Source organism: Panicum virgatum, chromosome 4K (genome assembly GCF_016808335.1).
Source record: "Panicum virgatum strain AP13 chromosome 4K, P.virgatum_v5, whole genome shotgun sequence".
Lineage (NCBI taxonomy): Eukaryota > Viridiplantae > Streptophyta > Magnoliopsida > Poales > Poaceae > Panicum > Panicum virgatum.
The window spans coordinates 44,916,555-44,938,913 of NC_053139.1; the positions used below are offsets into that span (position 1 = coordinate 44,916,555).

Consider the following 22,359-nt stretch of genomic DNA (forward strand, 5'->3'; position numbering starts at 1 on the left):
GAGCCGCAGTAGCTAGGCAGGCTTTTTCGGGGACATCATAATTCCGAGGAGCGCGAGCTTCGAGGACACTTTTTCGCACAGGGTTTTACCGCCGCGACAGCCGGAGACCGGAGACCGGAGGAGGTCCTCTCATCGGGTTAGAGCAACTCCAAAGCTTCTTCAAATCACGCTAGTTATTTAGCTAGCCATTTAGCTATCAACAAATAGTATTTCATCCCCATCTCCCACTATCCCGTTGACCAGTGGGTCCCCCTGATCCATCTTCTTCTTTGCGTCATTGGAATAGCATCGCGCCTCCCTGAAGAAGAGACGCCTCGCCGGATTTCGCATGGAAGAAGAGGGGCTGCGCAACGGCCGAGCTCGTCCTGGATGGGATTAGTCCCACATTGGTTGTGGGGGGAGAGTTGAACCAACATAAAAGTGGGGGGAGTCTCTCACCTCTTGGGCTAGCTTTTGGGGTGTAGGAGGATTTCCTCCGGGTGTGCGCCCGGTTGGGCCAACTCTCCTGGTTTTGGGCCGATAATTGGTATCAAAGCTGGGTCCGCAATCTCCTGTGCCCGTGCACACTTGGGTGGTGTAGGCCCGAAGCCCAGTGAACTGTGGGTGTGAGGCCCGTGTGTGCTCGTGTGTCGAGCCGGTCAGTGGTGGACCGCGGGTGTGAGGCCCATATGTGCTCGTGTGTGGAGCCGGTCAGTGGTGGACCGCGGGTGTGAGGCCCATATGTGCTCGTGTGTGGAGCCGGTCACTGGTGGACTGTGGTGTGGGCCCGGTCAGTGCTAAGGGGCACCAATGTGTGACGGGGGAGATTGTTGGGATTAGTCCCACATTGGTTGTGGGGGGAGAGTTGAACCAACATAAAAGTGGGGGGAGTCTCTCACCTCTTGGGCTAGGTTTTGGGGTGTAGGAGGATTTCCTCCGGGTGTGCGCCCGGTTGGGCCAACTCTCCTGGTTTTGGGCCGACAGCGGATAGGGCATGCGGCCGCGAAGCGAGCCGGCGGAGGGGTGCGCGATGACGGAATTGCGCCGCTGCTGCGTGGGCCGGGATGCCGTGGGTTGCTGGAGCTAAGCGGCGGGGGCCGCGCTGGCGGAGCTCGCGCCGGAGGTCCGCGCCGAGGGGGGCCAGTGAGAGGGGACGCCGGAGTTGAGCGGCCTCGATGCTGCGCCGGCGGGAGGGGGAACCGGAGCTGCGACGAACGCGGGAAGAGGAGGGGGAGGGCGTGCGAGCAAGGAGATTGTGAGCCAGCGCCGCTCGGAGAAGAAAGCGAGGGGGAGGGGAGAGATAGCGATGATGATAGCGAGAGGAGAGGGATGAAGAGTCTGAAGATGTTTTTTCTCTTCTTTTTCTAAATTTAGAGACCCAAATCTCAAGATGCAAGTAGGGCGGGTTTTTCTACGAGCCCGCAAACCCGCCCCGCAAAACTGCTATTTTGCGACGGATGTTACCAGCTGCAAACTCTTTGTGGCCCAACAGTGACAGACCCGCAAAAGCCCGCGGACAAGAGGATAAACCCACGATAACCCGCGAGAAAGAACTACAGTTTGTCGCGGACGCTGCTGTCGCCACCATCGATGTCCATCTCCTCCTGCGCCGCCACCAGTCCTGCCTCCCACCCCCCCTCGCCGCCGCCGCTGCCGTGCGTCTGGATGTCGAAGGCGACGTCGAGATCGGGTGTGATGAGCATCTTCGAGAGCGGCATCAGCTCATCCGGCCGCGGCAATCGCTCTTCGCAGCGCGCGAACCAGCTGCCCTCCGCCCTCCTCTCTCATTGGCGCGGCTCCTCCCCTGCTCCCCTCACCTCCGAGCACGGCGGCGTGGACGACAGCACACCGCAAAAAGGACGACGGGACCAGGGTGTCCGTCGGCGCGGCGTCTGACATAGGCGGAATGTGGCTCGGCGCAACAGCCTACGCTGGCCTGCTAGGATGCGCGGAGCTGGTTCCAGCTCCAGCGGGCGACAGCGGCGGCGACGCACTGGTTGTGAGCAGTGATTTTGTTCTCTCCGGCGAGATGGGGAAGGAAATGAGTAGATTATTCAAGCAGGTGGGACCCATAGATCTTGGTCAGTGTGGATGACAATTGCACCCGCAGATGCGGGTATTCACGGATTTTAGACCTGACGGGTGAGGGTGCGGGTTCGATATTCCACCCGTGGGTGGATCCGCACCCGCACCCGTGTATTGCGGGTGCGGGTGCGGGTTTGAGATTCCACCCGCTGGTGGACCCGCACCCATCCGCAAACAAAGAAACTCTAACCCAACGTGTTTAGGTAAGGCTTATTCCAACTATCCTAACTATAAAATGAGCAAAAAAATTTATGGATTTATTGTTAGTTTGTCGTTAATACTTTGAATTTGGGAATTTGTTGTTAGTTTGCCCTTATTACTTATAGAAATGTAATGTTTGACTATTTAAATTGACGGATTTGTGCATTTTTATTATATCTTTTGTCACACCCGCGGGCACCCGAAACCCGCCTGAAACCCGCGGGTGCGGGTGCGGGTGCAGAAATGCACCCGCGGGTCTACCTGCGGGTGGGTTTTTTCCAACCCCGCGGGTTTGCCTACGAGCGGGTTTTCATCAAACCCGCACCTACATCCGCGGGTGCCTGTCGTCTACAACACCATGAGTTGGTAGCCACACATAAGCTAGCTGCGGGAGTTTGCGGGTTCAACAGCTTGTTCCGCAACGTCCGCGAAGGACCAGGGTTTACAAAACCGGTGGGAACCGGTCCGGTTTGACCCCGAGCCAAACCGGTCCAGTCCGGTTCCGGTTTGGGCCGGTACCAAACCGGCCCAAATTCAAATTTGAATTCAAAAAATGAAAAATTCCCAAAAGAATTCCTAAAAATACTTCAAGGTGCGACGAATCTAATGGTGTCAAATTTTCTCAAAAATTCATTCATTTAACATACTTTTCGTGCATTTAAAGTTAAACCAAAAAAGAAAAGGAAAAAAAATGAGACGGCCCATTAAGGCCCACTTGGTAAACCGGTCAAACCGGCCGGTATAACGTTCCAAACCGGTTACACATGCGATTTTAAATTTGGATTTGAATTCAAACCGGTCAAACCAGCCAGTATACTGGTACGAGCCGGTTGAACTGAGTTTTTTGAATTCAAATTTGAATTCGACAGGTACCGACCGGTTTCCGGCCAAACCGGACTGGTATACCGGTACCGGACCCCGACGGTTTGGCCGGTCCGGTCGGTAAATGAAACCCTGCGAAGGACTAGCACCCACTTGATGGATGTTGACGCAAACCTTGGTCAACACACGAATGCACTAGATCGTGCGACGCGAGAAAGAGCTCAATGCAGCTCTCCCTGCGTGGAGCGGTCAGACCGGTTTAAGAGACCGGTCAGACCGGTCGCCGGTGAAAATCGGCGACGACCGACAAACGCGAACCCGGGAGGGACCCCGTCAGGGTAGGCGCACGTAGGGTTGTTCTAGGATCGGCAGGCCACCTGGAACGCCTTCAAACGTTGCGGAGACGAAGGAAGAACAACAGATGAGGTTGGAAAAGCTAGGGTTTGGAGGAGAAGATAAAAAGTAGAGTTTGTATTGATTTTGTTCGATTGTATGCTCTAATCGGCCGTGACCCTTTATATTTATAAGGTGGGGTGGACTTATCCCGCAAGAAATCCTGTTTACAGATCTAAATCTATAAAAATCTCTAGTTGTACTCGGACTCTACCTGGACCGGTCAGACCGATCGGCCCCTGCCGGACAGGCCACAGTGCCTTGACCAGTTAGACCGCTCGGTCATACCGGTCAGACCGGTTGGTGCCAATTTTGGCTGTCAACATATGCCCCCCTGTTTTTTGGTAAAGCTTGCTTACCAAAACACAATCTTCTGAGCCAAAATTGTCTAAGGGCGATGATTAACACTACATCGGCCATGTTTTGCTCAAGTCAATGTTGAAACAACTTGTTTGGGCCGCCACACCTTCTTCATTGTCGCTGACGTCTTCGGCACGGTCTCCACTTGTTGTCACATTGCCTCCTTCTTGCGCATACGTTGCAGCCTTCGCTTCTGAGTATGAGACAAACCTGAGGGACACCACCTCGGCTATAAATACTTTGAATCTTGCTCCTTGCTCTTCCCATTCTCTTTGCTGCAATCAACATCTTGCTTGACCGGATTATTGCTAGCAACAATCGGTCTTTGTAATAATGCATGATTTGGATACATAGGAGGATATTGAATATAATATGATTGCATATGCATCCTACTATAATCCATAGGTGTATAAAAATAAGGATACCAACAATACCATGGAGCAATCGGTCCACTAGATGAAGTATAATTACTTTGACTCGATTGCTCTTGATGTCTTGACGATGATCCCGTATCCTTGACTTTGTTTGGTGGCCCTTCCTGTCTCTGAGCACTCCCTTCCTTCTCATATTTAGCCAAGAGTTCTTTAAAACTCGGCTTTGTCTTAATTTTGGAGGAGTTCCCAGATTTACTGGGCGCACCGGTCAGACCGGTTCCATGACCGGTCGAACCGGTCAGACCGCCGCTGTGGCCGGTCAGACCGGTCGACTTGTTGTCAGCCTTCCTCTTGTCTTGCCCCCCGAGTGTTTTTACACCTTGAGGGATCTCCTGTGTCAGCTTCTTTTCAGGTCTTTCATCACCAATAACTACATTCTTCCCCTTGGTTGATTCGGCTTGACTCGGCCGAACTAGCACTTTAGGATTTTTCAATTCCAACACATGCACTGGGAAAGGATTATGATCAACCTGCATATTAGGAGTAACCAATCGTCCTTCATTAATGGCCGATTGAATTTGTCTACGTAACACATTGCAATCATTAGTAGCATGTGAAAAAGTATTATGAAACTTGCAATATGCTCGCCGCTTCAACTCTTCAGGCGGCGGTAGAGTATGTGACATTTTGACGTATCCAATCATATATAACTCATCAAATATCCTTTCGCACTTGGATACATCAAAAGTAAATTTTTCATCTTGCCGATTTTTCTGAATCGGCTTAAGAGCAGAACAAGTAAATGGTTTAGCTTGAGATGGCCAAGCAAACTCAGCAGCATACACATCATTAGATTCATCGTCCGAACAATTTGAATTGCATTCTAAAGTATGCACACTAGAACAATGATGTCTTTGAGACTCTTGAGGCTCTTTGCTTCGGCTTTCTATAGCCAAAGCTCTTTGATGCACCTGAGTAACGGTAAAGAAATCATAGCCCTCTAATCTTTCTTTAATATGAGAGCGCAAGCCATTAAAAGCCAAATCAGCTAAATCTTTTTCTGCAATATTCACATTAAAGCATCGGTTTTTTGTATCGCGGAATCGTCTTACATAATCATTGACAGATTCATCACGCGATTGTCTAACCGATGTTAAGTGAGACAACTTAAGCTCATCATGCCCACAGAAAAAGTGCTCATGGAACTTCTGCTCTAATTGTTCCCATGAACCAATAGAATTAGGTGCCAAAGATGAAAACCATGAGAAAGCGGTTCCAGTTAAGGATAAAGAAAATAAACGCACTTTCAACTCGTTTATTGAACCAGCTTCTCGTAATTGGGCAAGATACTGACTAATATGCTCAAAAGTACTCCTAGTATCTTCCCCATTGAATTTAACAAACTCAGGCAACCTAAAACCAGCAGGGTATGCAACCGAATCAAACGAAGTAGGATACGCCTTTTGGTATGTGCGGGTTTTGCTTCTAACATCCACTCCAAAACTTTCTCTAAGCAGATTAGCCAAATCATTCTTATAATCAGTAAGCATTTTATCAAAATTACTTGAAGAATTTGGCTGTGTGGATGTAGATACCTCTCGCTGGTTTGAAACAAACTGACCGGATGGACCGGTCGGACCGGTTGGTACGACCGGTCGGACCGGTTGGGGGGAACCGGTCTAACCGGGCTGATATACCGGTCTGACCGGTCGCTACCGGTTTTGCCAACGCTGCACATATCGGTCGAACATCTCGTCGGAGATAGGACCGGGGTGTGGCACTGAATTCCTGGAGATTTCTGGTGGTGTGTATTGAACAATCTCATTCGTTCGGCTAATGTTGGCCGAACCAGGAATACTCATAATAGGATCAGTGTATGTGGGTGTAACAGTTTGACCACTGAAATAATTTATCGGCATCCCATACTGAGGTTGACTCGTAGGAGATGCTGCCGATGGTTGAGGAACATAAAATTCAGAAGTAGAAACAGATGGAGGTTCATCGGCTGATTCTGGTTTCTTACCAGCCGATTCCCTTTCCTTAGAGCTAAACCAATTAACCCAATAAACATCACGCTCTGCTAACAATTTTTGAATTTGTTCCATAGTAACACCAGAAGGTAGAGCAGTTGCTGCAGGTGTTACCTCAGTAGATGCATCCAAGGAGGTAGAAGTGAAGTTGATTTCTTTGATCTTGGTGACCTTGCCGCCTCGACCGACCTTGATGCTCGCAAGCGCCGCTTGTAGATCCTCTTCATCACGCTTCTTCTTGCGCTCCTCCAGCAGCAAACAAACGTCCTCCGGAAGATGCTCATATGAAGGGATGATGTTCTCCTTGTTGATTTCTGTGTTAGAGCCCATCTTCTTTGGAGTAGATTAGATCGGTTTTATTAACCAAGATCTTTCTTCCCCAGCGGAGTCGCCAAAAAGTATGTTGACACAAACCTTGGTCAACACACGAACGCACTAGATCGTGCGACGCGAGAAAGTGCTCAATGCAGTTCTCCCTGCGTGGAGCGGTCAGACCGGTTTAAGAGACCGGTCAGACCGGTCGCCGGTGAGAATCGGCGACGGCCGACAAACGCGAACCCGGGAGGGACCCCGTCAGGGTAGGCGCACGTAGGGTTGTTCTAGGATCGGCAGGCCATCTAGAACGCCTTCAAACATCGCGGAGACGAAGGAAGAACAGCAGATGGGGTTGGAAAAGGTAGGGTTTGGAGGAGAAGATAAAAAGTAGAGTTTGTATTGATTTTGTTCGATTGTTTGCTCTAATCGGCCGTGACCCTTTATATTTATAGGGTGGGGTGGACTTATCCCGCAAGAAATCCTGTTTACAGATCTAAATCTATAAAAATCTCTAGTTGTACTCGGACTCTACCTGGACCGGTCAGACCGGTCGGACCTACCGGTCAGACCGGTCGGCCCCTGCCGGACAGGCCACAGTGCCTTGACCGGTCAGACCGCTCGGTCATACCGGTCAGACCGGTTGGTGCCAATTTTGACTGTCAACAATGGAGCTTGCGGACAGCCACGAACCCGCAACAAATTGATTGCGGCGAGCTTTGTGGGTTTGTGGCCGGCCACGACCCGTCCCGCCTGCACATTGACCCAAATCTATATACATGAGCGGTTGGATTTGCTCTTAGAGCAAGGTTTATAATATCGCCGACCTGCCGGTGAAAACAAACTCCAGCTCAGCTGGGTACTACATTTTTATTCTGTGACTGTAGCTTCATTTATTTCGTGAAAGCGATATCAATTAATGTCCAGCGGAAGAAGCAACATTTGTGGGACCAAACAGTCTATGTGCCTGCTGGATGCTAGCGTCTCGCCGCTCGCCCGCTACCTTCTCTCTCATTTCTTCTCTCTTTCACATAGTATGCATTTCGCCTGCTCTGCACCGATTGTAATAGTTGCTCTTATTCGTCTTGAGCCGCTGCGGATCTAGTCGGGTCTCCAAGCTGTTCCAGAGTTTTAAACTATCAAACTCCGGTTTTGAAATGGCTTTCAGCCCAAACATTCCTGATGCGACCTGTTGTTTATTAGTGATCTGCATCTGATTCGGTGGTTCTTCAGTAGACGGTCAAGTTTGGTCTGGTTGTTGCCAGTTGCCGGTCCTGGCGTTACTCCACTTCACCTACTACCGGTTGGCCGTGAGTTAGCTTTGGATTCTCTGGTGATGAACGTGCCGGCCTGACTTGCCGATCGTCATGGGCGCTACGCAGGTCTGCTCGCTGCCGAGTCCGTCATGAGAGTGGAGCGGCACAAGTGAGGTCCATGCAGTCATTCACTCGCTCAGAAGACGACTCCTTTTCAGGGAGGCAGCAGCCACGCTAATTGCACTAGCCAGCAGGCAGCAGCCACGATAATTGCACTAGCTGCTGCGCGCTACACTTACGGAGAACTTTTTACGCAGGAGGACCAAAAGTACTGTACTGCCCTCGTGATCGATACGTCCAAAACCCATTTGTCAAGGCACGGATGGAGCACCCTGCAGTTCTGGACTGGAGACGTACGGCAGTGGCACTGTGGCGATGGGATAATTGCGGTGTGCCGTGTGACCGACGCAGTGATCCACTTTCTTAAACTACTTCCTCTAGCTTAGAGTCAAATAAGATCAACTCCTCGGTCAGTTTAGTCTGAACGTCTGATGATTTTTCCGAACCTCTTATGGTGAAATGCACCACGATTTACTTGCGAAATCTTCCAGCCTGTTCGGTTGCTTGTAATTGGCTGGACTGATCCGAAGGCTGGAGCTAATCCGGAAGCCCAGCTGAACGGCTGGAAGTCGCGGCATCCGCAACTGGCTCCCCCCTTGTTCTTCGCGTCGCACATTCTCAGTTAGGGTACCAATCATCTCAGTGGATAAGCCAGCGACTTTTTCCAACCAGAACAATGGTTACCAACTGTAACTGTACGCCCAGCCACCAGCCCAGCCAATTACGAGCAACCGAATAGGGCGTTCTTCAGACTTCGGAGGGGATATGGGCGTATGGTACATTTCCATTTCTATTTTCACATTACCCCTGGTTGATTCAAAGGGCAGAGGGGCACGTAGAAAGCGATCAAAAGGTTAAAAGAGGAGAACATGCATGCGAATATGTGATGCGATCCGAGCTTTTCAGAGCAGCAAAAGGCGTGTGGATCACCGATCCGTGCGTTCTCAATTTCAAGGTCCGAGTCCAACCACCGCTGCCTGCAAAAGATCACCAGCTCCATCGACAGATCACACGATCTGGTACCAGACTGCCCAGCTTTCGTTTGCCTTTGTTTTTCCTTTCCATCCCCTCTGGCTCTGGTGGTGGTAGGAAGGAAGAGACAAAGGCAGGTAGGGAGCCCTAGCATGGGGCGCACATGAGCTCGTGGTCGTGGCAGGCAGCGGGTTGGACTCGCGCCGGGACGGCATCCAGCTCGAGCCTGTCTGCGTGCTTGCCCGCATCACATGGCCGTCAGTGATGATGGTGCTCGTCCCGGCACTTGTCTACCGTTGCGGGTGCGGGCGAGATGACATGTGGCCACTCACGTGCAGGGTTAACCTTTTCATTTTTTTTTCAGAAATCCCGTCATGCGCTGGTAACGAAATTTCGGCCAAAATTTCACCGAATATCGCTATTTCCGAACGAAAAGGGATTTTAAATTCAAAAACCGAAATTCCGATTCATTCTGGACGAAATTTTGGTGATTTCGACCGAAATTCGGCGTTTTTCGACCGAAAAATGATGCATATTAACAGAAAATGATGTCAGTGTTCTGTATATATGAAAAAATTGAAAATTTTGGCAGAGTTTCCCCTGATTATTTGTATATTGACAGTTTATAATGCATAACATATATATAACTCCACAAAACAATGACAATTACACCATTTAACACATAACTCATGTCCAAAGTCCAGACATATAACCCAATACATAGTCCAAAGTCTATTAAAATTAGGCGTACATAGTCCAAAGTCCATTAGAATTATTACAATCCAAAGATACAACAGAGGCAAAGACATAGTCCATACTAAGTCCATGTAGCATATTCTCTGCATTTAAATATTTATGTGAAATAAATTGAATAAGCAGAGGAAGCAAAACGTAGAGACAAATTCTGTTGATAGGATAAGTACCTGCATTCTTTACTACTCATATCTCTCCTGGTGGTCCCTCATACGGCTCGTCTGTTGGTGGCAAATACACATACATAGGTGAGTGATATTGCAACTGTGGAGCTCCATATGGTAGGCAGCCGTGATAATTCAAATAAGACAATGCTGCAACTGCCTGCGGAAGTGGCGGGTTCACCACCCCTGGTGGTGGCCACAGAAAGCCCCCTTCAGGGGGAGAAGTACTGTACGGGTTGTAGTACTGAACACTGGAGGCAGAGTTGGAGCTATCTTCATCATATGCAAGTGGGGCCTGTCGACCATGTCGACGTGTCGATGTTGTTTGTCGTTGTGAAGTAGGTGCTCCATGATCTGTATCTTGTGTTGCATGGGTGAAGTCTTCCTCCCCAGTGAGCATTATAGTAGGAGCTATATGAGGAGCCGAAGTATCAGCTCCTCCACCCTCGTCGCCATCACTACCACCACTGTCGTTGCCATCATCGTCATCATTGGCATCACCGTCACTGCCATCATTGCCATCACCTTCACTGCTACTAGAATCATCGTCATCATCATCATGACCAATCTCCTCACCACCACTAGGCTCAGGTGTGGTTTCGTCACTACCAAACTCCTCTTCAGTGCGTGTTTTCTTCCCTTTTCTCATTTCGGGACCAATCTTAGTCTTCCTTTTTCCCAGATGTATGTCCCCAATTGTTTTTTCGGCCCATGCCTCGACATCTTCATCGTGAGCATGAGCAGAGCCTTTGTCAGTGAACATCTGGCTCGGCAATAGAGTGTCAGTGAAGTCTGAGTCTTCATCAAATGCTGGGTCTCCATTGGACCTTGATTGCTGCATCCAATCTTAAATTACTGACGACTGCTGGTACAAAGAAAGATCCATGAAACTGCTAACTGGATCATAGTCATATGGATCGACCACCCTAGTAGCACGTTGCAGACGCAAGCGGAGGTTGTAGTTTACAAAGACCAATTTGTCCAATTTCTGGTGGCTCAACCTGTTGCGCAGTTTGGTGTGGATGTATGCAAAGGTGCTCCAGTTCCTTTCACATCCACTAGAGGCTGCACACTGCGACAACAAGCATCGGGCGACCCTTTCCAACACTGGTGTATCTCCCCCAAATGTAGCCCACCAAGCAGCTGGTGAAGTTCTACGGTCAATGGCCATTCGCCTAGCAATGTCACTAGAGAACTCACCTTGCTTCGTCCTGAATGTTTCAAATTCCTGCAAAGCAATTGCTACAGAATTAGTATTCAACATTTTCTCTAGACCATTGCGCATTATTGCCATGACTGTCTGTGATGTGCCCAAACTGTACTGCACGTAAGGGTTAAGAGCACAAGCAGTGGGCATATAGGTGCCTGACATCACTGTGCTCATCCTTGCATCTATCACAGCCATGATCCTTTTAAACTGGGGGCAGTCACTGCTGAACTTGCTGGCATATGTCTGCCTCATGCTTTGATACTCCATTGTCACCTCACTCAAATTAGGTGTCTTGTCGGAGTCAGCAAATCTCAGAAACATGTACAGAGGCTCAACATCATTGATCACCAACTCCATATTCGCCCACCATTCAATACTTGTCATGCATTCGTAAGCGTACCTTCCAGTTGCACTATTGAAGTGGCGGGACCGTCGGAACTCAGGTGACACTAACCATGTCATGAACTGGTCCTTCTTCTTGTACATGCTTTCAAGGAACATGTAGTTGGTCCCAAATCTTGTTACATTCCACTTGACCAACTCCCCACCAATGGCTTCCCTCATCATGCTGTGTAGACTGTTGGAGTTGTAGAGCCAGCTGCAAATTCGTTGCGCGCTTCGAATACAAGCATCATGCTCCGGCCACTTCTCTATGTCCTTCAGCATAAGGTTGATGGTATGGGCAAGGCAAGGCTGCCATGCAATGTTAGGGAACTCATGACAGAGAATTTTGCAGGCTTTTTTGTAGTTCGAACCATTGTCCGTGACAAGCTGAACCACATTGTGAGGCTCCACTTTCATGACCACTACTCTGATCTCCTGCACAACAATGCCAATGTGATATGCGTATGGTCCTATATTTTCTGCCAAGGTGAGAACAATGCATCGATAGATCGACTTACCTTCAACAAGTATTGATGGTCCTGTATTTTGTCGGACGCATTGATGGACTTCAAGAAATACATGGTGCCACCGCTATACACCAAGAAATTAATGACCGAGTTACGCATAGGCCCCGTACACGAATCACACATGATGGTGACTCCACATTCATCCCACTCTTTCTTCCACTTCTCTATCTCCTTCTCTATCTCCTTCACATTCTCATCCAAATATTTTCCATCTATCTCCCTCCCTGATGGTATTTTGATTCCAACACCTGCGGTCATAGAAGAGAAAGCATTGAGATCACAATGAAGGATATGTAATGTAGCTCAAAATATACGTTGTTACCTTGTTTCTGGGGCTCCACGATCGCAGCTTTAAATATGGGTCATCGACTTTCCGGCCAGGAATACCGACAGCATGGCACGCCTTCGCCCATGCCCTCCCTAGAAGCTCTCTTGATGTCCTCCCCTTGACAGTCCATGGGCCGGTATCAATCCTTTGCTGCCGTGGAGCACTGCTCAAACCTAAGTGGTAGTCCCTAACCCTCTCGGGGACTTGTGACTGGCTCCTTCCGAACTCGAAGGCTGCGGTCCACCACTGGCTCCAACACCACCACTTCTAGATCCAGAAGCAGATCCAGATCCGCCACCCCTCTCGTATCGTGGCCCAGCTTGCGGCATAAAGTCATACTCTTGGTGGGACTGGTGTAAGGCAGCCTGTAGCTCTGCATCCTCGTCGTGCCCCTGGCCACCCTCCTCCTCTAGGTCAATGTGCCGCCCCCTTGCTGCTTGGTCCCTTAGCACCCTTTCTCGGGCCCTTGCTTTTGCTCTACCTTGTTCCTGTCCAACTGCTCACTAAAGAATTCCTTAACTTCGGTCGGAACCGAAGGGCAGTCCTTCACATTTTTCCCCCTATGTGCCAAATGTTCTTTGAACCGTGTTGCCCCTCCCCCACCCTTCTCCTCCTTGCAATACTTGCATTTGAAACCACCCCGGATCTTTTGACCATGCTCCCACGCTAGGTCTAGCATTGTCCTACAATTAAAGAAAAATAGCACGGTGTAAGTTCATGAATATCACATAGTAGCATAATGCAAGTCCATATATATACATATTTTTTTCTATACATTGCATTTCACATTGTCACTACAATCTCAAATCAACTAACAAATCCTAACATCAAAACTAACTCTATCTTGCTAAATAGTATGAAGTTCATCACATACCTAATATCAAACCCTCTAACCCTAGCTTCCCCATTGCAAAAATATTATGAAGTTCATCACATATCAAAACTAACTCACTTAGATCAACAACATCGAGCATCATCATCACAAAATAACATCTCATACCTTTTCCCCGGAGCCCGCGGCGAAATCCGGCGATAAGTGGCGGTTTACCGCCGGTATTTAAACGAAAACCGCCGGAAACGTCGGCGCCAAACCGCCTGGTCTTGCGGCACCGAGATCTGGTAGATCCCGGCCAAAATTCCGCTCCTTCCCCGCGAAATTTCGGCCCGGGACGCCGGAATCGCCTCCGGCGGCGGCGGGCGGCTGGGGGAGTGCAGGGGTGAGCGAGAAGCCGAGAACGAGAGTGGGGAAAGGCCCAGACTCCGCCCACGGGCGTTGGGTAAGCTAAAACCGTTAACGGGTGTCATTAATCTTAACGTGTCCGAACCCATTTAGTGAATTTAACCAACCAAATCAACATATTTTTGAATTATTTCAAGTGCTACTCGCTCATAAAAACACCTAGTTTTTATCATATTTTTAAAATATTTTTTTACAATTTTTTTGAATTTTTAAATATTGAAACGAAATATACCGAAAATTCTTTTCCCGGTTAACAGCGAAAACGAAAAAACACGGAATTTTGGCAAAATTCCACCGAAAAATTAAACCCTGCTCACATGGCGCCCCCGCAGGACCCCCCACTTCTTCGACGGTTCAACCCCGTCTGTTCCCAGAAAAGAACAGTGAGCCGCTCCCGGGTCCCGGCCAGAGAATCCGTGCAGGAAACGAGTTGTGCCGCCATTGTTGAGTAGCCCCGACTCCTTTGGCCATGTTTTCAGCTAGGTTTGCCCCCCTACCCATTTGTTTGGCAAGGTTTGATGCAGTCCAGAAAAAAGGTGTCTTGTTTTCGTTTGGTTGACATGCACTGAACCGCAATGTTTTTTTTTGGGAGGGGGGGGGGGGGTTGGGCCGTGATTGGTTGCAGGCTGTAAAATTTTTGAAAAGACATCTTTCTATATTTGAAGTACTAAATATAAACTAATCACAAAAATAATTACAGAACTCGTCTGTAAATCGCGAGACGAATCTAATGAGCCTAATTAATCCGTCACTAGAGGTTATTTATTGTAGCATTACTGTAGTAATTTAGCATCTAATTACAGCCTAATTAGGTTCATTAGATTCGTCTCTCCATTTACAGACAGCAGTCGCAATGCGTTTTTTATTTCGTCTAGATTTAAGTCTCCATGCAGGTGCCGGAAATTTTTTTTGGAATTTTGATTTTTGAACCAAACACGGCCTTGGTTTGGATCGCTAAGCTAGATATTTGGTCTGAGAACCTCGTGCTCAAAAGTTTGACCAAGTGGTCCAACTAATCCTGCCTTACCCAAACACCAGTGGCCACTGGCTACTTTGGTACAACGGTGGTACCTCCACTGGAGGAGCCGCCGAGCCGGTGGCCCTTTTGTTGGATGATTTTACTTCACTTTGTTCGGCTGCCTTATCAGTTACCTAACCAACAATGCTTTTTTCTCACACCAAATCAATACAAGTCATCAGCCATCAACCAATTAGCAATACTTTTCTCTCATAATAAATTAGCACCAACCATCCGCCACACAAACTAAATAGAATGTCTGGACAGCAAAATAGGGGCTCCGCATCAGTACATAAATGCTGCTGACTGTGACTGCATGCAGAGTGGCGATGATAATTCCCATCATTTTGGGCGGGCTTTATAGGAAAATGGCCTAGGCTTTCCTCTCCCAACAACTTTAGGCCCAGTACGTTCTGTATTCTCAAGCTCAATTTATCTCGCAGGCCCAATCAATCAGGCGCGGTCCTATCAAAGAAGCAAAGAGAAAGCACCGGTCACATTCCCGGGGGCGCCTATCCATCTATTAAGGTGATATTTGGCGGAACCATCGCCTCAAGTGCATGATTATAGTTTGGGCCGGCTCATTTATGTTGGATTGCTGCACTTGTTGATAAGTAATACTCCGCATACATGCAGAAGTGGATAAACATGATGACATCACCACATGCATGCAAATCTAAAACTAAAAAAAGCTATAACTATTAAACCAAACACTCGGATTAAATTTGGAATGCACCATTATTTTTCTGACGACAAGATCTTCAAAATAATACCACACTTGCATATATTTACACGATATTTTTTAAAATATTTTTTAATACTAAATAGTGAATTTCGAATTCTGGGAACAAATATTTGAAGAACACGAACAAATGATTATTTTCTACGAACAATAAATTAAACATAATGAACAAATAATAATATACAACGAACAAAATATTACACACCGTGAACATTTGGTTGTATAGAATAAATAATAAAAAATAAACATCGCGAACAAATGGGTCAACATCACGGAACAAATTTAACCTACATAGCGAACAAATAATTTAGCATTGCGAACAAATTAGTTACACACAGACAAATAATTTTACGTGAAGACAAATTAGCATATAAAAAGGAACTAATTATTTTTTTCACATACTAATGTATGAATCTACAATATAGATAAATTAGGCTACAATGAGTATGAATCGCTTTTAAATGTGAACAAAAGAATATGCATATATGAAAATAAATCTGCATATGCAGGCTTAGAGTAAAAAAGGAAAAAATAATGAAGGAAATAAATAGAAAGAAAAAAGAAAAAGAAACAATCGAAGCAGTATAGTGAAAAAATAATAAACTAAAAAGCAAATAATGTTTTGCCATGCGCATGCGGCCAACCAAATTGCATGCATGCGGATGCACATGTAAGAGAAAGTAAAGTCAGGGCACAGTACCTGCATGTGATGCTATTGGACTAGATGGAATTAAAAACGGCCCAATCTGTGCTTCAGGCGATGGATCTGACATATGTAGCCTAGGCGATATATAGCCTTTCCGCACATTCCCCCCAGCTGGGGTGAAAACACGTACGTACAGCTGGAGATAATAATGGGCTTATACCGAATATGCCTCTAAAGGGTTGACTCTATATAATGGAACATGTACCTATCATTATGGAATAAGAGATCAGTTCCACCCATATTTGTCTCTCCTGTGTTCTTTGTGTGCTCGGGATTGGGAAGAGAGACGGGTCTTCTACATCTTCTCCACGTCTCATCTGCTGCCGGGAAGGGAACGCGGATCGGGAGATTCGCAACGACACCTACATCTTAACACGTTATCAGCAGCTCTACCACTCAAGGTATGTCGTTCATGATTCCCACCGAATTCTCCTCAGTAGAATGAATTCTGGTGGCGAGTAGACCTTTTACTTGTTTAATAGATGCGTTCATGTTTACCGCAAGACATTGAACTGCATAAGTTCTTGGTTGTTTTCGTTGCTGATCTATATAGTTCGGTGTAGATCCGTTTTGCTTTAATCCTAGATTTGTTTCATCCAGCACGGTTTAGAACCCTGCTGGTTCTCGTAAGCAGTTTTTGCTTCAATCTAGATTCAATCTAGTATGGCTTTGTTCTATCAGTAGATGTATTTGTTTCCTGGTGGCATTTTTTCTTTTTTTTTCTGCATGCCAAGGAACGAGCCGTGTATGCGGCAGCCGCCGGCTAACCCACCGCACGACATGCGTATGCTGGCGGCATGAATAATCACGGCGCCGGCCATCCCAACATGCATGTGCCTCTTGGGCCCCTGCGTGAACGCCGGCGACCTTGCTAGTATGATCCTGTATCTAGCAAGCTAGCATGTCTAATTAGCTTTTTGTGATCAGCAAACTAGTATAGATCTTCAATCCATGGATTGATTCCATGACTAGTGTTACTCAGTTTTTTTTTCCTGGTAAACTGGTTTGCGGCACTGGCTAACCCATTGCATAGATTGGAACCTATGCATACGCCGGTGTATTTTTCTTATCCTAGCACAGTTCTACCCGAAGTCGTATGGCGCCCTTGCCACCACATACTTGCATGCACAGATGTGTCACCGTATGCCGACACCTGCACTCATTGCTAGCTCGCCGATAAGGTTTATCTACTTCGTGCGCCTATGTGATCTGTGCCCCGATGAGCGCGTTTAAGTGACTCATAATATTTGTGGCTGGTTGTCTCTTTGGTTTGTGTGTGTGTGTGTGTGTGTGTGTGTGTGTGTGTGTGTGTGTGTGTGTGTGTGTGTGTGTGTGTGTGTGTGTGTGTGTGTGTGTGTGTGTGTGTGTGTCAAACTGATTTATCTAAGCTATATTCATGTGTACTTAATTACCTGAAGTATGTTACATGATCTTATAGGCAATGGGTGACGTCGCGGCAAGGCAGTTCGATTGCCTCATGTTGAATGGCAAGAACTACCAGACCTAGGATGTGGACTGTCAGTTCCACTGGGCAGCTATGCAGTTGACTCATTCAATCACTCCACGTGCGGATGGTGCACCTGCAGTCCCAGCGCATGAGATTGCCAAGGCTTCTATTTTCCTGAGGCACCATATCCACAAAGACCTCGAGCAGGAGTATCTTGAGGTGCGTGACTCGCTTACGCTGTGGCTAGCGCTCGAGGAGCGTTTTGGCAAGCAAAAGACAGTGGTCCTCCCTCAGGCCAGGCGTGATTGGTCACAATTGCGCTTCCTCGACTTCAAGACTGTGGAGGCCTACAACTCTGCACTTCACCATATTTGTTGGCCAGCTTCGCTTCTGTGGGCAGAGAGTCACAGATGCCGAGATGATTGAGAAGACTCTCGAGACCTTCCACCCTTCAAATATGGTGCTCCAGCAGCAGTACCGTAATAATAGGTACAAAAAGTATTCTGACCTTCTTGCTGCCGAGACTCAAAATGAGCTCTTGATGAAAAATTTTAATATGCGCCCTGTTGGCTCAAATGCATTGCCCGAAGCACATGCAAGTTTTCACAAGAAGAATAAGACCTTTTACAAGAAAGGCATGCACAGCAAGAAGCAAGGACATAATGAGGGGAAGTTTAAGAAGCAATTTAATAGAGGCCAGAAGCCTCGCGGTCAAGGAAAAGGTAAGGCCCAGAATGGCCAGAAAGGCGATGGAAATATGAGTGAGCATCCGAACAAGGGTTGCTTCCGTTGTGGATCAATGAACCATTGGTCTCGCCAATGTAGGACTGAACCACACCTGATCCAGATGTATTAGGATTGGAAGAAGCGTCAAAATGCAGAGGCTCATTTTGTTCAGGCACCTGTTGACGTCGTGACTGGAGAGCACGTTGCGGTGCTACCCCAATCTATCCAGAAGATAGATGATACTTCTGCTGCTATGGATGTTGATCCAATTGATGCCACTCCAGCTACCCAGGACGGCGACGATGATTACAACCTCGATGAAGAGGACACCCTCGACGATGACTATGGGGACATGAAGTAGTCCCTGCGTCATGAGTCATTTGCTTAGATTATTTTAATTTGGTCTCATTAGTCAGTTTGATTTATTTCCTGAAGAACTTTGGCGTGATGTAATAATGCTCCAGTTGAGCAAACTGGATTATTTGCTTTGGTCCAACATTAGCATTTAAATATTATATCTTAGTTCGTTGTGGTTAAATTTGTGGCCTTATCTTGTTCGATAAATGCATTGATTTGTTTATTTCTATGCATTTTTTCCCTGTACATATGTATTCCCAAGTGCTCTCTGATCATTACGGCATGGGTGAATTAAATCAATTATTTTAATAGAACAAGAGAGGTGACGTACTGGTCCTATGGAGCCTGAAGAAGAGGATTATTGCCTAGTCGATAGCGCTGCCACAAACTCAATATTGAGAGATACGAAATATTTTCAGACATTACAGAAACGAACTGAAAATGTTCTCACGATTGCCGGAAGCAATGGCCTCATCATTGGTTCCGGTCGAGCTGTTGTGGTCCTCCCAAATGATACCGGATTTTTATAGATGAAGCTTTTCTATATCCGGGAGCTGAGCGTAATCTCCTTACATTTAAAGACATCCGTCGTAGTGGCTATCATATTACCACTGCATGTGAAAGAGATACTGAATACCTCAATATAATGGAGTCTGAAAACACCCAAATAAAAGTGGTCGAGCAAGCACTTGGCACCTCCTCTGGACTGTACTACACAAAAATTAAGCCCCCTCTAGAATATGTTGCGATGTCAACTATATTTAAAAATCCAGAATCCTTTAGGATCTGGCATGAAAGGCTTGGTCACCCTGGATTAGGCATGATGCGAAAAATTATAAATAGCTCTATTGGCCATGGCATTAAAGCGAGTCAGTTTCCTAAACCAGAAGATTTTTTGTGCACTGCCTGTGCACAAGGAAAACTGATCACAAAACCTTCTTACCTAAAAGTAAAATCTGAGCCATTGGGTTTCCTGGAGAGAATTCAAGGTGATATCTGTGGTCCAATAAATCCTTTGTCAAGACCCTTTAGATATTTCATGGTTCTTATAGATGCTTCTACAAAGTGGAGCCACGTATGCTTGTTGTCTACGCGGAACCACGCTTTTTCTAAATTCATTGCTCAAATCATCCGTTTGCGTGCTAATTTCCCGGAGAATCGCATTAAGTCAATTCGGATGGACAATGCTGGCGAATTCACCTCAAAAGCATTTAATGACTATTGTTTAGCATTGGGCATTGATGTAGAGCATTCTGTACCCCATGTCCACACTCAGAATGGGCTTGCCGAGTCCCTAATCAAAAGAATTAAATTAATTGCCAGGCCACTTTTTCTGAATAGCGGCCTCCCCACCGGTTGTTGGGGCCATGCAGTGCTGCATGCTACTGCCTTAATCCAATATAGACCCTCTGCATATCACTCTGCTTCCCCTCACCAATTAGCATGTGGATAGCAACCAATGATTTCCCATCTGCGAAAATTTGGCTGTGCTGTATATGTGCTGATATCACCACCCCAGCATACATCTATGGGACCTCACCGGAAGTTGGGGGTTTATGTTGGTTATGAAACTCCGTCCATAATCAAATATTTGGAGCCAAAAATTGGGGACCTATTTACGGCTCGGTACGCTGATAGTATCTTCGATGAAGATCATTTCCCGGCACTAGGGGGAGGATTGTACCTTAAATCTAAAAAATGCCGAGAAATAGAATGGAATGACACGGGTTTTCATTCCATCGATCCACGCACTAAAGATACTGAACTTGAAGTTCAGAGAATAATAAACCTACAACAATTGGCAAATAACTTACCAGATGCTTTTACTGATATAAGAGGAGTGTCAAAATCGCATATTCCTGCGGCTAATGCACCGGAGAGAGTAGAGATACCCATGGAGGGCATGGATTCTACTCGAGCCCCCAATCCTAGGAAAAGGGGGAGAGAACCGGATGACTCAGTTGATGCGCCACGGAGATGTCCGCAAAAACAGAACACCAGAGTACAAGCATTGCACTCCCAATCAGTAGTCCCAGAAGTGACATGCCCTGAAGGCAAAGGCCCTAGTGCACTAGTGCGCACAAATATAACAGATATCACAAGGGCATCAGAACAACCAGACTTGAATAATACGGGAAATCAAAATGAGCTGGATGATGCAAATGAAGAAATTGCCACAGACTATGTTGAGTCGAGAGATTTATATAATAGAAAGACTACAGTTGTCGACATAAATTTTTTTCTCTAAAATCGCTACTGTTATTGATGAGGATCCTGAACCAAAGTCCATGGCAGAGTGCCGGAAGCGCTCAGATTGGGTCAAATGGAAAGAAACGATAGAGACAGAATTGCGCTCGCTTAAAAAGAGGCAAGTATTCGGGCCTGTCGCCCCGACGCCCCCAAAGTATTTCCTATTGGATACAAATAGGTATTCGTTCGTAAAAGGGACGAGAATAATATGGTGGTGAAATATAAAGCGAGGCTTGTAGCACAAGGGTTCACGCAGAGACTCGGCATCAATTATGATGAAACATACTCTCCTGTAATGAGTGGCATAACGTTCCGATATTTAATCTCAATGACAGCATGATTAAATCTAAATATGCAGTTGATGGATGTTGTGACCGCGTATTTATACGGGTCACTGGACTCGGATATATATATATATATATATATATATATATATATATATATATATATATATATATATATATATATATATATATATATATATATATATATGAAAGTCCTAGGTGGACTGAAAATTCCGGATCCTAAGGAAAATCGCAACATGTACAGCATTAAGTTGCAGAGGGCACTGTATGGGCTGAAACAGTCTGGTCGGATGTGGTACAACCGGCTAAGTGAATTTCTCCAGAAGAGAGGTTACGTAAATAACGAGGATTGTCCCTATGTATTCATTAGAAAATCCCAGAATGGATTCTGTATCATCCCAGTCTATGTCGATCTGAATATCACTGGCCACACAGAGGACATTAAGGAGGCGAGTGCCTATCTCAAGACGGAGTTTGAGATGAAAGATATAGGCCTGCAAATCGAGCATCTCCCTGAAGGAATTTTAATACACCAGTCGACCTATGCAAAAAAAAAGGTTCTTGAGAGATTTAATATGATGAAAGCACATCCTGTGAGCACCCCCATGGTCGTGAGATCACTCGACATAGACAAAGACCCATTTAGACCAAAGAGTGAAAATGAGGATGTATTAGGACCTGAAGTTCCCTATTTGAGTGCTATTGGGGCATTGATGTACCTTGCGAACTGCACACGACCTGATATCGCATTTGCGGTAAATTTGCTAGCAAGATATAGTGCAGCCCCTACTAGACGCATTGGGTTGGCGTCAAAACTATATTGAGGTACCTCAAGGGTACTCTTGATCTTGGTCTATTTTTTCCGAAGAAAAATGATTTGACCATGGTGGGCTATGCAGATGCTGGATATCTGTCAGATCCCCATAATGCCAGATCTCAAACTGGATTCGTGTTTCTCTGTGGTGGTACAACTATCTCATGGCGGTCATCTAAACAGACCTTGGTAGCAACATCATCAAATCATTCAGAGATTATAGCTCTATATGAAGCCACACGTGAGTGCGTCTGGCTACGGCGTATGATTAAGCACATCCAGAAGTCGTGTGGCATTAATATTGCCGATACTCCCACTATTATCTACGAAGATAATGCAGCATGTGTTACACAAATGCAAACAGGTTATGTAAAGAATAACTTAACAAAGCATATAGCTCCTAAATATTTCTATCCTCATTATCTCCAGAAAGCAGGGTGAGGTAAAAAATATTGCAAGCTAGGTCATGTGACAATATGGCAGA

General features: G+C 46.5%; 2 protein-coding genes across 2 annotated transcripts; both read right to left on the reverse strand.

The window, feature by feature from the left end:
- Positions 1–9,843: 9,843 nt before the first annotated feature.
- On the reverse strand, positions 9,844–10,662 carry LOC120702275 (nuclear polyadenylated RNA-binding protein 3-like). The gene has a single exon (XM_039985994.1). The coding sequence runs from the start codon at positions 10,660–10,662 to the stop codon at positions 9,844–9,846; it is 819 nt and encodes a 272-aa protein (XP_039841928.1).
- Positions 10,663–10,668: 6 nt separating this feature from the next.
- LOC120702276 lies at positions 10,669–12,400 on the reverse strand. Its single transcript, XM_039985995.1, has 4 exons — positions 12,346–12,400; positions 12,064–12,190; positions 11,934–12,006; positions 10,669–11,850 (listed from the first exon to the last, which is right to left on the reverse strand). The coding sequence occupies exons 1-4, from the start codon at positions 12,398–12,400 to the stop codon at positions 10,669–10,671; spliced, it is 1,437 nt and encodes a 478-aa protein (XP_039841929.1).
- Positions 12,401–22,359: the final 9,959 nt, after the last annotated feature.

Bases quoted from the DNA above. Each gene is read 5' to 3' on its own strand.
- LOC120702275 (XM_039985994.1), bottom strand. From the start codon at position 10,662: ATGCAGCAATCAAGGTCCAATGGAGACCCAGCATTTGATGAAGACTCA.
- LOC120702276 (XM_039985995.1), bottom strand. From the start codon at position 12,400: ATGGACTGTCAAGGGGAGGACATCAAGAGAGCTTCTAGGGAGGGCATG. The intron at 12,007-12,063 runs GTGTGATTCGTG...CTTGGTGTATAG, and splicing joins GAATGTGGAGTCACCATCAT to CGGTGGCACCATGTATTTCT. The intron at 11,851-11,933 runs GTAAGTCGATCT...ATTGTTGTGCAG, and splicing joins ACCATCAATACTTGTTGAAG to GAGATCAGAGTAGTGGTCAT.